At 39.5% G+C, this 14,687-nt stretch overlaps 1 protein-coding gene across 1 annotated transcript; it reads left to right on the top strand.

Annotated features, from left to right (window-relative positions):
* The first annotated feature begins 408 nt into the window (after positions 1–408).
* Positions 409–14,438, top strand: CALM2 (calmodulin 2 (phosphorylase kinase, delta)). Its single transcript, XM_006880899.1, has 6 exons — positions 409–484; positions 5,869–5,899; positions 12,102–12,245; positions 12,330–12,436; positions 12,766–12,901; positions 13,793–14,438. Exons 1-6 carry the CDS (start codon positions 482–484, stop codon positions 13,819–13,821), a joined length of 450 nt encoding a protein of 149 aa, XP_006880961.1. The 5' UTR covers positions 409–481; the 3' UTR covers positions 13,822–14,438.
* Positions 14,439–14,687: the final 249 nt, after the last annotated feature.

The raw sequence follows: 14,687 nt of genomic DNA, 5'->3' as shown, positions 1-14,687 counted from the left end.
CTGCACCGCCCGGGCGCCAACGGCCCCGCCGCACCACGTCCCGGCCGCGCTGCGAAGCCGAGTGACGCATTGCAGGTACGAACCGTCCAATCAGAGGCCGGCTCGGCGTGCATGCGTCCACGCGGCGTCCTCCCGGTGTCCCTCCGCACCGCAAAGTAGCGCCCGCCAGGCCCGACTCCGCCGGCCTCTCCATACCCCCTTGGGGAATGAGACTCGCTTAGACCCCTTGTTAGCCTGTACACTTTTCCCGTTCGTCTCCCCAACCAGCTAACTGTGGACAGGGAGCCCCGAGGAGGACTGGAGGGGAGACAGTGGGCCGGGACTCGTTTGCGATGTTCCGTTATCTGGCGCGCGGCGGAGGGATCTCGCGGAGGGAGGTGTTTATGAGACGCTGGGGGCGGAGGAGGAGAATTAGTCCGAGTGGAGCGAGCGAGCTGAGTGGTTGTGCGGTCGCGTCTCGGAGAGCAGGAGCGCTTGCAGCATGGTGAGTGCGTGAGCCGCCAGCGCTTGGCCTGAGCGGGCACAGGAGGCTGAAGTGAATTGAAAGAAAGGGAAGCCCCCTTCGTGACCCCCTCAAGGGAGGGTTATCGCCCGCGGTCAGGCGCGAACGAGGTTCGGGGCGCCCGCGGCGGTTATGTCGCAGGTGTTCCCCACCCCCATTCTCCTCTGCGAGCTTTCCTCCAGGGACTTGGGGGCGACGTGTCGAGACCCCGCGATGGGGAATCTCCTGCGGGGCTCGGGGGAAGGCCGTGGGGGGGAAAGGGGGACCCCACTCTGGGGGCGCGAGTGCAGACAGCCCACGGCCGGCCTCCTGGAAAGGTCCAGCCCCGGGGGCCGGATTCAAAAGCCCAACGGACGTTGGTGCGGGCGCCAGGAAGCGCCTTTGTCCGCTCGCGCCCGCCATGCGTGGAGGGGGCGGAGGGCGCGCGGGCCCGGGGCGGGCGCCGCCGTTAGCGCAGCCCCCGCGCGCCGGGGGTTCGAGGCCGCGCCCCGGCTGCTGCGCCGCCACCTGCAGGGCGGCCCCGGCGGGGGACGAGGAGGTGGCGCGAGCGCCGGGGGCCCGTGTCCTCCCGGCGTCCACCCCACCCCAGCCCGGCGGGCCCGCTCGGACATCGTGGCCGGACTCGGGGTCCCCGCGCGGCGGCCGCTGCGTCTGCGCTCGGGGCGGACATGCTGCAGTGGGGGCGGGGCGCCGCCGCCGCGCTGCGCTTTTTAAAAAGAATTTTCTCCAAAAGACCGCGTTTCTGCCCTCGGGGACCGGAACTCCTGACCTTTCTCTCCTTTAAGGAGGAAAAAAAAAGCAGAGACTCGCCTACGGAGGGCGGTGACTCGCGATCCGCGTGTTGTGCCTCCTCCGGCGTGGAGGGCGATGGGTGTGTCCGGGCGGCCAGGTGACAGCTCGCTGGACGTGGGGACTGTCGCCAACTGAAACCGGCCGCCCGTGGGCGCGGGGCGACGGCTGCGCCCCCGCCAGCCCTTCGCGCCCTGATGTTTTCAAATCTTCGGCATTTGAGTATGTTGTGTTTCCCTTTTTGAAATCTTTGGATCTTTTTTTTAATTGAGCCCACCTCCACGAGTCCTTGGCTGGGCTTTTTGCAGGCCCGCCTTAAAACACCGTGCAATCCTGGCGCTGATGAGCTTTTTTGCAGTTAACTTTTGCAAAGTGCATCATGTTCCATTAACAGCTTTCGGTCATACACTGATGTGGAAATTGCCCTCTAATGATTTCACAAAGCTATGAAGACTTGACGAGAGTCTCGATTGAGACTAAAGAAATAGAAAGGTATTTGAAGTGGAAGAAGATGGCTCATGAGTTTTATAACGTGTCAAGTTCAGTGGGTTGACGACAGATTGGCAAAAACGTGAAGCCAAGATTATTACATATAGTGAAAGATGTGGAAAATTTTGTCGGCCTAGTACAGTTCCATGGAGCTGCAGGGACATAGGTTTCTGGTCAGCTTGGAAAAAAAATCAAAGCGTCCACTGTAATTGCATTCAAATACAGACATTTTGGCTTTAGCAAGCATAATCAAATTAGGCCTTCAATAAAGGCTGTAATTTTTTATGAGGTCATCTTATTCCAGTGGTTTCTTTTCTTTAAAGGAAAGAAAAAAAAATCCAAGACATCATAAATGCTGTTCTTTCGGAATTAAGGTTACCTATTGAAATAGGTTAGATTGCTTACAATCTAAGTAAACCACACTTAAGTCTTGAAATTACAGAAAAGCTTTTCCTCACTGCATATAAATTGCACTTGGAGGAATAAACATGTAGAAATGTGTGAAGAATGGCAGTCAAGGTTACTGACTCATGATTTTATTTATTAAGAACTTAACATTAACTTTCACTGGAGTTCAGTAGTCCCTACTTTTGGATACCGGTTTAGGGCGTGTTTAGCAGCTTCCTGGTCACTTTAAGTATTGTGTGGACTGTACAATGCTTACAGATAACCTGTGCTTCTCTAAAATTATTCTGTTCTTTGGACTAGGGTGGAACCTAAGAATATGCTAATACCTGGAGTGGGAAGTAAATTATGTATCAGTAGTTGGAGAAGAGCTAAGGCAGCAAGAACTAGTCATCTCTCCTGTGGATTAGTCTTTACTGCGTGAGATAAACAGTGTTAATGAGCTTCTTTTCCCAAAAGGGTAATTCTGGTTTGCCAAAGAAAATGGCACTTTCCATAGACAAATAATAATGAAATGTACGTTGTTGACCAAGAAATTATTACTTGTGCTGTGGTGCAAGTTTTCAGTTCCGGGTGAAAGGTAAACTGTTTGAATCCACCAGTCACTGAGGGAGAACGGATGCTGTGGTCGACTTGCATCAAGATTGCATCCTAGGAATGATGGGGCACTTCTGTCCTTCTGAGTCAACTTTGAAACCCGATTGACTCAATGACAGCATTGGAATGTAAGGAAAAGCTTGCAAAGTGCAGTTTTTCTTTTAGTTGGCTTTAGTCCAAATGATGCTGATAATTTTTCTTTCAGCACTATAAACTCTAGTAAAATCACAAAACTTATTCTAAAAATTACTTTAATGGCACTATTTGATTTACATACTACTTTTTAAGTGTTAGGTTATATCAGTAACTTAGAGTCCCCTGTGTGCTACTTGCTCTCTTAAAGCGCTTTGCGAGCTGTTAAAAGTCTGTTTACTTTTTCCTGGAGTCATGGAGCTTGACAAAACAAGTCTCAAGTTTTGATTGAGCAAAAGGGAATAATTTTGAAGTTTACAGTAACATGTTTAGCCTAACAGATAACACACATTTTTAATCTTAAACTATTTTTACCTGCATTGTCTGGCTTTAGGTTGCTATTGTGTTTTTAGTGTGTGCAGACAAACTTTCTCAGGTAAAACAAGTAAGTTTGCAGGAAAAGCAATCTGGGCCTTAGTAATATCACACATGTCCCCCGTCCGTGGGAAAATTAAGCTCATCAGGTCGATCTTTGACTAGTTTATAGAAAACAATAACAACTGTTGTACTTTTCCGTAGTAACCCTTTACAGAGATTCTCAACTTAATCTGTGCAGTAACACTGGCTGCAGATTTGTTCTTCCAATTTACAGATGAAGTTGATTCTTGAGAGGTTGATTAACATATCCAAGGTCACACAGCTACAAAAGTCACAGTGAATGAATGACCAGCCCTGCAATGTCTCCAGAGACTCCCACCTCCCCACTGTGCTCTTCACTCAGGTGGTCGAACTCTTCTATCCAGTAAAAGCCTTTGTTCAACTCTACTCAGAGCTGTGCTCGCTAGCATATTTTAATGACTGATATATTGGAAGAAGCTTATTGAGCCCTTCTCCCCAGATGTCCCTGGGTGGATTTGAACTTGCAACCTTTCTGTTAGTAGCCTAGCATGTTAACTATTTTAACCACCCAGCATCTCCCCACACATCATTTATCTCCTCTCTTATAACAAAGGGAGCTCTGGTGGCCAGTGTTAAGGAACTTGGCTGCCATCCCAAAGACATTGCAGTTCAAATCTGCAAGCCGTGCCACAGGAGAAAGATGAGCAGTGATCTCTGGTGCAGTTTACTACCTCTGAAAATCCGCTGGGTGGTCATCTATGAGTTGAGTTTCAACTCAGTTGTACATAACAGCGTTAAAGTAAGCAACTCAGTAGATTTAATGTATTAGAAAAAAATACTTAGGACTAACTTTATACCAAATATTTGTTGGTGGAATTGGTTATAGGAATAAAAGTAAGATGGCTTATTTTGTTATTATATGCTTATATATTAGCATTTCATTATTGGCTTTTCATATTTAATTTACTATTCTTATTTTGTGTTTTAAAGAAACTCTTTGCACTCAGGTTGGATCCAAATTACCCGGCTTCTTCCCAGAACTGCTGCATTTTGAGCTTCTCAAATTTTCTCAGGTTGAGAGAAAACAGTGTGATGCTGTTTACATTAAGGTGTTACACGTCACAGGGATGCATTATTTTAAAAGGGGAAAAAACCAACCAACCAGGGAGTTTGTGTTTTCCTTTGCTTACAGAGAAATGTCTAAATTAATCACAGTACTCCATGTGGGTAGACATTTCAGGTAAGAGGCTGTTTCTTGCCAGTGAAACTGATAGTAACCACATGAACAGTTGCTTCAAGGGCATGTATTCTCTTAATAGTGAAGTGGCCAAAGGGCAAAGCTACCAGAACAGCAGCCTTCCAGGTATTGGGATGTCTGACACTTGGGGGGGACTTACTCATGGCTTTAAGCTGAAGCCGTTTCCATTGAGGTGATTCCATCTCATAACCTTCCATTGTGGCTTAAGAGGCTGCAAATCTTTGCGAGAGGAGACTGAGTATCTTCTGTTGTAGAGCTACTGATTTGAATTGCTGACTTTCAGTTAGCCCATTATGCTTCTACTAGTTACTGACCTGGGAGTTCTGGTGGCCTAGTGGCAAAAAGCTGTGCTGCAATCCCAAAGGCATGCAGTCCCAGTCCACCAGCTGCTTTGCTGGAGAAGAATGAGCAGTCTTCTCATATGAGATTAACTGTGTTTCAAAACCCACCGGAGGGTAAACAACAACAAAAGGGTAAATGAGTTTTTCCAATTGTAATACTGGGAAGAATAATAATGCTATGATGGAGTTGTGAAGACTGATAAAAAGACACAAACTGGGTTTTGGCAAATGTCAGAAAATCGTTGTAAGGGGTGATAATTGTGATTTTTTTTTTTTGTTTTTTTGTTGGTTGGTTTGTTTTTTTAAAAAACACCACCACCAAATGTCTTTTAAAACAAAACTAGTTTGCTTTTCTAAATGCATCACAGTTAGGTTTGCTCTGGGATTTCAACAACATAGAAAACAGACAACTTCCCTTAACAGCTTGATGTGGCTTTTTAAAAAATAGATGTTAGATTTGTCCTTTACTTGTGGCAAGGGAGTGTTGAGAACTACAATTAAAGTAAAAAAGATACATTTAACCATTTAGGAAATAATTATTAATTTCTGGCCCCTAAGCATTAATTTTATTTTAGTTGACATTTCTAGAAATAATGGCTTGTGTCTGCCACTGTCTTTACTTAGAAGAAGAAAATTACTTCAACTGGATTCTTTCCCTGCTTTAATCAAAAGAGTAACAATCCAATTAAACTTTCTATTATACTGTATATATATTTTAAATGTGTATCAAATGTTGAGTATCATAGTTTGGACATAACTTTGCATATCTTGGAGGTGAAAGTCATTTATAGCTTTTGAAGATAAAATAGATATGTGCATATTCAGCCAAATTGTGGTGTTACTAAGAATCATTAAACTAAGTGAAACCCATGATACACGGTGTATCTTGAAAGTTTAAAAAACATTTTTCCTGCACCTCCTAGTGCATCTCACTATCTTTTTTTATCTCTTTGTAGGCTGACCAACTGACTGAAGAGCAGATTGCAGGTGAGTGAAATACTTTGCTAAGGTATAGCCATCACTTTTTATTAAACATTGTATCGCCAGCCTGTAAACATGCTTGTATGAAATTAATTAGCTTTGATCTATTTCATAGATAGTAAAAGGGCACAATTTAGTAATGGAATCTACCTTGACAAGTTAGAAGGTAAACGTGACGAGCACGCCTATGAGGCAACTGTTGTTAAAGACATAATGCTGTAAGCTTTGTAGATAAAAACCTGGAACCTAGTGGTGGCTTTTTTAACTTTTTATCCTCTTTTTAAAAATGCTGAGAAGAGTGTTGAATATTACCATGGACTGCCAGGAGAGCAAACTGGTTCATTCTAGAGAGGGTGAAGCCAGGCTGATCCTTGGAGGCAAGAATTCTGAGGCTTCTTCTGGGCATGTTGCAAGGAGGGACCAGTCCCTGGAGAAGGAACATCATGCTTGGAAGAATGGAGGGACAGAGAAAGAGAGGGCAAACATTGATGAGATGAATTGATGCGGTGACTGAGGCTATGAGGTTAGGTGTGTCAGAGACAGTCAAGTTGGCACAGGCTAGATCAGGTTTCAGGACTCTTGTACATAGGATTGCTCTGAGTCATAAGCAACTTGACAGCACATAACAACAACAAAGTTATTACTGTGCAACTATCAATCTCAAGAAAATGCAAGGATTAACACTTGAAATGTAAAATCAGGTGGCGAATATTGACTTACCCAGTTTTTAATCCTCTCCGAGAGCTCAGGTGGCCTTTAGTGTAGGACATTGCACTGCCAACCCAAAGGCTCTCACTTCAAATCCACTAGTGTTTCTGAGGGAGAAAGATGGACATGTCTTGGGTGGGATTTAGAGAATCTGAAAACATGCTGGAGAGGAAACTGAGTTTGTTCCACCTCTACAACAATGAGTTATGTAAGTGCATGGATAATTTTAAATTGGCTAATACCTTAGGATTGCATATCTAGTCAATCAGGAAATAACCATTCTTCATGAAGCTTTAGATCTTTGTTGAGCTATAGATTAGAAAGTATTCCATTTTACAAATGGCTCTGTGACATAATTTGAATTTGGTCTTAAAAAGACTGTGAAAGCTGTTGAAATAAGAAGCTTCTTAATTTTTTCTCTTTTGGATTGCTAGTAATAGTGTGAAATTATTAGTAAAACTTGATACAGTGCTACCTTTATGCCAGTACCAGTAAATAGTGACTTTTTATTTTATTGTGATAGTTTCATATGGTTAGTTAACATAGACTGTGTAAAGGCTGTGGTTTTAATTGTGGTGTTGGAAAACTTGCCAACTTTTTTCTTGTTTTCCCTTAAGTTTTATTGATAAAGCATCCCAAGCTGCCACGGTTTTCCCAGTAGGAAAGGAGCTTGACAAATGCTAAAATGTACTCAAGCTTTTCCTCATGTTTGAGAAAATGAAGGAGGCCAGTTGGAACTTCACTGTGGAGCCACTTTAAAGCAAGCCGTCTTCTTGCTCTGTCACACCCTCCCCGTAGAAATAGAAGGTTTAGAAGAGCCAGAAATCATGAATCTTGTCAAATAAATGCATTACAAATATATGACTGTATAATGTACAAAGCTTGGTATTTATTAGGAACTTTAAGCAGCTTTCCTTTTCACTTGTGTAAAGTTGACCTGAGGGGGAAGGATGAGCAGTCTCCTCCCGTGCAATTAACTGCCTCTGAAAGCCGGCCAGAGGGTCAGCTGTGGGTCAGTTCCAACTCTGATACACAGCAACAACAACAAAGGTGCTATAAACCTGGGATTTGCTTTATAGTGTTGGCACACTACATATAAACAATGCAGTGAAGCAGATTCTTTGGAGAATTATTTATGTTTATATTAATGAAATGTTAAATTGTTTTTTTCAAATGTCTTCTTAGGAAACTTTCCTGGGCTGGCTATTTGACATACCTTGTCTTAAATTCTAACCGTGTACACTAGAACTACCAGTATCTTGATATTTCCCAGTTAGGTAGTTGTCCTTACTATGCAGTGTGCCCAATTTCAGGTAGAAAATTTATTTTTGAAGGTGCTTATCACATAGTTGTTTATTCCTGTCTTCTAAACATGTGTTTGTTGTGTTTCTGTTCTAATGGTTAATCTTACGAGCCTGATAGCATTTTTATATAGAATTCTTAATAGCTTATTAGAATATTAACTGTTAAAAAAAAAAAAAGAATATTAACTGTTGTCTTCTGTTGTAAACTTAGGTTTCTTGTAGGATAGGGAGAAAAATCTGTTTTGTCTTTCTTCCTTACCTGCCTTTTCCTAGACAGAGAATGTGTTTAGAGTTCCTCAGTTGAGTGAGCCCAGGTTTCTGTGAACCTGTAGGCATACTGTGTTAAGAGGAAGAAGAACCAAAGCTTCTGTGCTGCCAAAATACTATATCTGAAAGGTCATAGAACCTTCTGTACCCAGTTAACGCCTTTGTGCATTTGATCACATAATAAGTACTGAATAAGTGTATTTAATTACTACATTTCATTTGCATAAAGGTACTTTTATAAAAATTTAAATGTCCTATAACTTTGAGATGAAGGCAAATTTTTTTCCTTATTAACATGGTTGTCATTGTTGGTGACCATCTACCATATGGAGTTTAAAACTCTTCTGAATTGTTAAAGGAAGTAAGCTCTATTGAATATATAAAGGTGGCTGTAAAACTTTCTTTCTCACCAATGAAGAAGTTTATCTTGCTTTTCAAAGAGAGGAGCAAACTGGGGCGGAGGGGTAAAGAGAAAAAGTGCAACAATGAATGAAAATCCAAAATTTCTGTAAATGTTCATTAAAATTAATAAAATAATTTTTTTAAAAAAACACTTTTTTCTCTTACTGCAATAACACTTAAGTTTAAAAATTTGAAGAGTAAATGACTTAGTCTGGGGACAAAGGATCCTAAGTTACTCTTACCCACTAATGAGTTATTTATAGTAATTAATTTTAAGGAACACTGAAAAATATGTCAATAATAAATTAGTGCTTCTATAGTGATGTCATTAGTTACTAGATTTGACATTTCAGAGCTGATAGGAAAAGTATGGAAGAACTTTTCTTTTTTGTCTTTATTTTTCAGGGTCTTTTACAGAGGTAAAACTTGATAGTGAAAAGTAGTGACCTTACTTTAGTTTATAGCAACAATTGCATAGTGCCAACAAAGGTCTTGATACATGACTGTGCTCATACTCCTTGCCCCCTGAACTGAAACCTAAACATAGCCAGTCCTTTGATGGGCTTTAGAAATAATAAATGAACAGGAAGTAGTTGTCTGTCACTTCCCTCAGAGCCACTGGTGGTATGAAACACTAGAGAGGCACGGCTTTGGGTTAGCAGTACAACTGCCTGTGGACTAGGCCGCCAGAGCTCCCTGATACGTGTCTAGTAAGGACGAAAGAATTTGAAAATTTTCTAAGTAACTAAAAGTTCTTTTTTCTTTTGTTATATGTTCATGATAACCAACTTTCATAAAATGAATTTGTGTGAAGTACTTGGGTAAGCCAATAACAAAGTCTTGGGTAATTGTTTTTCAGTTTGGGGTGTTAGTGGTTTGTTTTTTAACTTTTCAATAAATTCAAGTAGACTGGGTCTTAGGGGGCCACTTGTTTTTGTATAAATTATTTGGAAGCTAGCTTCCTATGACTTTTTTTTGTTGTTATATACTGTTAAATTGGAACCGACTCCTAACTCCATGAATTTTCAGAGGCAGTAAATTGCAAGAAAGGAAAGCCGTTTTTATCCCACAGAGCAGCTTGTGGATTCAAACCCCTCAGGAAGCTCCGGTGGTAAGGGTATGTACTGCCAACCTGAATGCACATGGTTCAAATCTACCAGCTGCTCTATTGGGGAAAAATAAGCCTCTTCCTCCTGTGTGACTTACTGTCTCTAAAAGCCTACTGGAGAGTTAGCTATGAGTCAGTTCTGACTTGATGGTATATACAACATACAGATTGCACAGCAGGATATTAGCCACCTTTCTTCCTCAGAAGTCTGTGGATTCAAGCCACTTGTTTTGGGATTGACAGTATAGTGTACTTGAGACTTTGATGATTGAGTTCATGTTGCAAGTCATTTATGTATTTCAAGAAAATAGTTCTACATCTTGTTTAAAACAAAAATGGGGACAGGTCTTCCTCAAATTCTTTCGTTTATGAGAACTCTTATTTTTGTCATTAAGGTGATCAAAATTACACTTGATTGAGTGTTTTATTAAGTTCAGTCATTAGTTTGATAGTAAATTTCACAAACAGGTGAGTTTTTGGAATCTTAATGAACTAAAATTATTATTTACTAGTGACTGTAATATACTGCCGGGATCTCTGCTGGCCTCATGGGTAGAGAGTTGTACTGCCAACCCAAAAGTAGGTGGTTTGAATCCACCAACTTCTTAAGATAGACCGTCTCCTCCCATGTGATTTATAGCCTTCAGAAATTCCCTGGAGGGTTAGCTGTCAGTTGAGACTTGATGGAAGTGTGTAATAGCAAGTAAAACTCAGCAAAGCCAATGTAATGAATAGTCCAGGCTAAAGATGATCAGGTCTTCTTTGAACCAGATGATTGGTAGAGATGGAAATCGTTGGTACTATTTAAACGGCAGAGATCAGCCAAACTTGTTGATTGACAAGCGTTTAGAGGGGAAAAGTTTAGGTGGATCCTTTGTGTTTGCTTGATTGCTTAAGAGTACAGAATCCATTTTCACATGTTTAGTTCTTGAGCTCAACCACGGCAAGCTATCTTGGACAGTCAGAAATAAAGGTATTAGGTTAACTATGTAGGAACCAGCCATCTTTTAGCAATAAAGGGAAAGAAAAGCTTTAGTTAAATTTTTGTTAATATTTTAAGAAAGACAAAACCAGTGTTAGCAACAGTTAAATACACTCAAATAGGAACTTGTATGTGAACAGCCTAAGGAAAGAAAGGGCAAGAGAATTGTGTATGAAAGAAAAGTCTAAGAACTTCTAAGATGTTCCACTTAGTAAGATTTACCTTTTTGGAAACTCCTATCAGACAGTTTGTTCTTAAGGGTCAGTAGCTGAATCAAAAGCTACTCCATGACCATTTAATTTTGACATTTGAGGAGGGGAAGTATTTTAGGCTAAGAAACATGAAATAAATACTAAGAATTAAAATTAGCCAAGTCCAAAAAGAAAACATTTTAATTGGAACAGTGGGTATACCTCTGACAGAATAAATAGCTTTAAGAAATGCTTTACTTGGAACATACTAGCAATTATTTAAGAACTCATTAGTGTGTACTTAGACTTTCAAATTGAATCTCTTAATTTCTCTGTTAAATAAATGGTGACACCAGGTAGTTGTAAGCTCTAGCATTTTTTAATTGCCAAGACTTTGTTTTTTCTGCTACTAGTTTGTTTTGAATGGAAATTGAACTTTGCCAACTAGTCATATCGTGTTTGTCCTTTATGTTAAACCCAATGGAGAACCAGAAATACCATTTCATAAGATCTTAAATAGTACTGTTTTATTTCACTCTTTTTTTACAAGCATGGGATTTTGCTCTTTTAAACAGAGGTGTTAAATATCTTTTTAATGTATTTAACTAAAACATCCTCTCTTGATCAGCTTAGTGTTAAAAACTAAATTAATTTGAGCATAGTCTCTTCTCCAATCTAGAAACATAAACTAAGCTATTGCATACTTTTCTGAAATTTTAAAAGCTTCAGTGATGGATTTAGAGCATCATTTTAACCTTCTGTGGTTATACCAAACATAACACATAACAAAAAAACATAGTTATAGGATTATAATTAGTACCAGTCTTTTCTGTGGTGAGTTAGATCTGTATGTTAGATAACATAATTTTGAATTCTATTTTTCAAAGGGCAAATTTAACGGAAAATAGAAAAACCAATCATTTGAGGCTTCAGTTCTTTCTCTCTTTAAACCTAAACTAGTTAGACCTTTTCTTGCTGTAAATAATGACAAATTGTGAGTAAAAATTGAGATGGAAAACTATTTAACAGTTTAGCATATATATTGGCATGATCAGCAAAAAGGTTATCATGGAGCTTTCCAGCTTAATCTTTAAGAAATTAAAGTCCTATTTATGCTGCTATTTCCATGTATATGAGTTAATTGTTGATAGTTGAATAATTTTATTGTTAACCTATAAACTTAAATTGTGATTTGTCTCCCTTCCTCGCCTTCCCCCACCCCCAAAAAATTTAAAAACACCAACAGAATTCAAAGAAGCCTTTTCACTGTTTGACAAGGATGGTGATGGAACTATAACAACAAAGGAATTGGGTACTGTAATGAGGTCTCTTGGGCAGAATCCCACAGAAGCAGAATTACAGGACATGATTAATGAAGTAGATGCTGATGGTAAGTGTTTAATTTTGAGAGAAGAAGAACTGTTGAGAAAAGGCATTTAAATTCTACTTTAATGTTTCAAATTAATCATTTCAGGTAATGGCACAATTGACTTCCCGGAATTTCTGACAATGATGGCAAGAAAAATGAAGGATACAGATAGTGAAGAAGAGATTAGAGAAGCATTCCGTGTGTTTGATAAAGTAAGTGTTAAAGGACTGGTTATGTAAACTTTGAGGGTAACATTACAGTGTCAGGGCCTCCAGAGGATTCCTCGAAGACCTGCCTTTCTGATCCTTCTAAATTGCAAATTAAGCTTTTAAGAAATAACTGTAGACTTGGATTTCCTAGGAATGTATGTACTGGTATTAATAGTGTATTAAAGGGGCTATCCTTTCAGTAGTTAAGTATATAAGGTATATTTGAACTTAGAACATACTTATAGATTACTTTAAATTTATGTTTCCCAAATGATCTTTTTCTCCCTTTCAAATGATAATTTTTCTGAGACATCTTGCTGAACTTTTCTTAGGATGGCAATGGCTATATTAGTGCAGCAGAACTTCGTCACGTGATGACAAACCTTGGAGAGAAGTTAACAGATGAAGAGGTTGATGAAATGATCAGGGAAGCAGATATTGATGGTGATGGGCAAGTAAACTATGAAGGTAAATTTTTTTTCCATTTTTTTTGCACTCTGCGCTGTGACTTTGAGTTTAGAAATACTTGTAGTGTCTGAGTAAAATTAGTTCCTCCCAATACGTGAAATGCTAAGTTTTTAATATAATTTGTTTACAGACTAAGCAAATATTGCTGCTGTCCCCTAAGAACCTCCTAGAAATGTTTCCTATCAGGTCCTACCTCTCAATAGAGAATCTAAATTTTTAACAAGATTCTCTTAAGTGATTTATGTAAACAGTAAAGTTTAAAAAGCATAGTACTCTAAACTATGTAGAAGTATATGTTTTTCTCATATTGACTTTAGTTTGAAACTTTTTACATGTCCGTAAATTAAGAATTAACATTTGTTACTATAAACTTTGGCTGTGGGTGGTTTCAGCGTGAATGTGAGACATTTGCAAAACAAATTTCAATGAAATTTTCCCTTAAAAGTTTCCTGTAACATTTTCATGATACAACTTCTTTTCCAAAACTGCTTGAAAGAGTCTCTTCCCCCCGCCCCAAAGAAGTTTTTTAATTTTAGTGAAAGTTTACTGAGACTTTGGACTTCGATTCATTCATTGTTAACATCAAACAATTTTAACATGCCAAAAAAATTATTAGTACTAAAGGGCTGACCAGTGGACTTAAAATTCGAGTTTAAGAGTCAAGAATATGTCTTTTGTTTATAGCAGCTGATCTAGGTTATTAAAACTTAGTTTATGTGTTAATAACCACAACTTTCAGGCTTATGAAATTGCCATCTTGGCAGTTTCTGCCCTTTTAATAATTGGGAGAAAAGCGAAATTTATGTGGGGAGCTTTCAGTGATTGAGTAAATGTGGTTAATCTTACCAGTCTTTTGTCATTGACTTGACTTTTCTTGTACTTCTTTTTCAGAGTTTGTACAAATGATGACAGCAAAGTGAAGAAATTGTACAGAATGTGTTAAATTTCTTGTACAAAATTGTTTATTTGCCTTTTCTTTGTTTGTAACTTATCTGTAAAAGGTTTTCCCCTACTGTCAAAGAATATGCATGTATAGTAATTAGGACTTCATTCCTCCATGTTTTCTTCTCTTATCTTACTGTCATTGTCCTGAAACCTTATTTTAGAAAATTGATGAAGTAACATGTTGCATGTGGCTTACTCTGGATATATCTAAGCCCTTCTGCACATCTAAACTTAGATGGAGTTGGTCAAATGAGGGAACATCTGGCTTATGCCTTTTTTTTTAAGTAGATTTCTTTAGGAACTGTCAGCATGTTATTGTTGAAGTGTGGAGTTGTAACTCTGCGTGGACTATGGATAGTCAACAATACGTACTTAAAGTTGCACTATTGCAAAACGGGTGTATTATCCAGGTACTCGTACACTATTTTTTTGTACTGCTGGTCCTGTACCAGAAACATTTTCTTTTATTGTTACTTGCTTTTTAAACTTTGTTTAGCCACTTAAAAGAAAATTCTGCTTATGGCACAATTTGCCTCAAATCCATTCCAAGTTGTATATTTGTTTTCCAATAAAAAAATTACAATTTACCCAACTGTTGCTCTGCATCTGAGTTATTAATACTGTTGAAGGCTGGTAATTCTAAGAAGAAAATGTAGAGCTGACGTCGTCATCCTGGTATAATTTAGCAATTGTTGTTGTTAGGTGCCGTCGAGTTGTAGATGACTCATAGTGACCCTCTGAACAAAAGGCCTGAGCGCTGTTCATAGAGTTTCTAGAGGCAAGCCATTTTGAAAGTGGATGCCACTCCTGCTTCCAGACTTGTTTTAATAAGGAAGCTCCT

This window comes from Elephantulus edwardii, unplaced genomic scaffold (genome assembly GCF_000299155.1).
Source record: "Elephantulus edwardii isolate Elephantulus edwardi_28Jun2011 unplaced genomic scaffold, EleEdw1.0 scaffold00011, whole genome shotgun sequence".
NCBI classification, from domain to species: Eukaryota; Metazoa; Chordata; class Mammalia; order Macroscelidea; family Macroscelididae; genus Elephantulus; species Elephantulus edwardii.
This window is presented reverse-complemented; position numbering and strand designations above follow the sequence as displayed.

What these genes read in the sequence shown, in the direction of transcription:
- CALM2 (XM_006880899.1), top strand. An exon ending in GACTGAAGAGCAGATTGCAG is followed by an intron (nt 5,900 to 12,101) that starts GTGAGTGAAATA and finishes AAACACCAACAG; the next exon opens with AATTCAAAGAAGCCTTTTCA. An exon ending in TAATGAAGTAGATGCTGATG is followed by an intron (nt 12,246 to 12,329) that starts GTAAGTGTTTAA and finishes TAATCATTTCAG; the next exon opens with GTAATGGCACAATTGACTTC.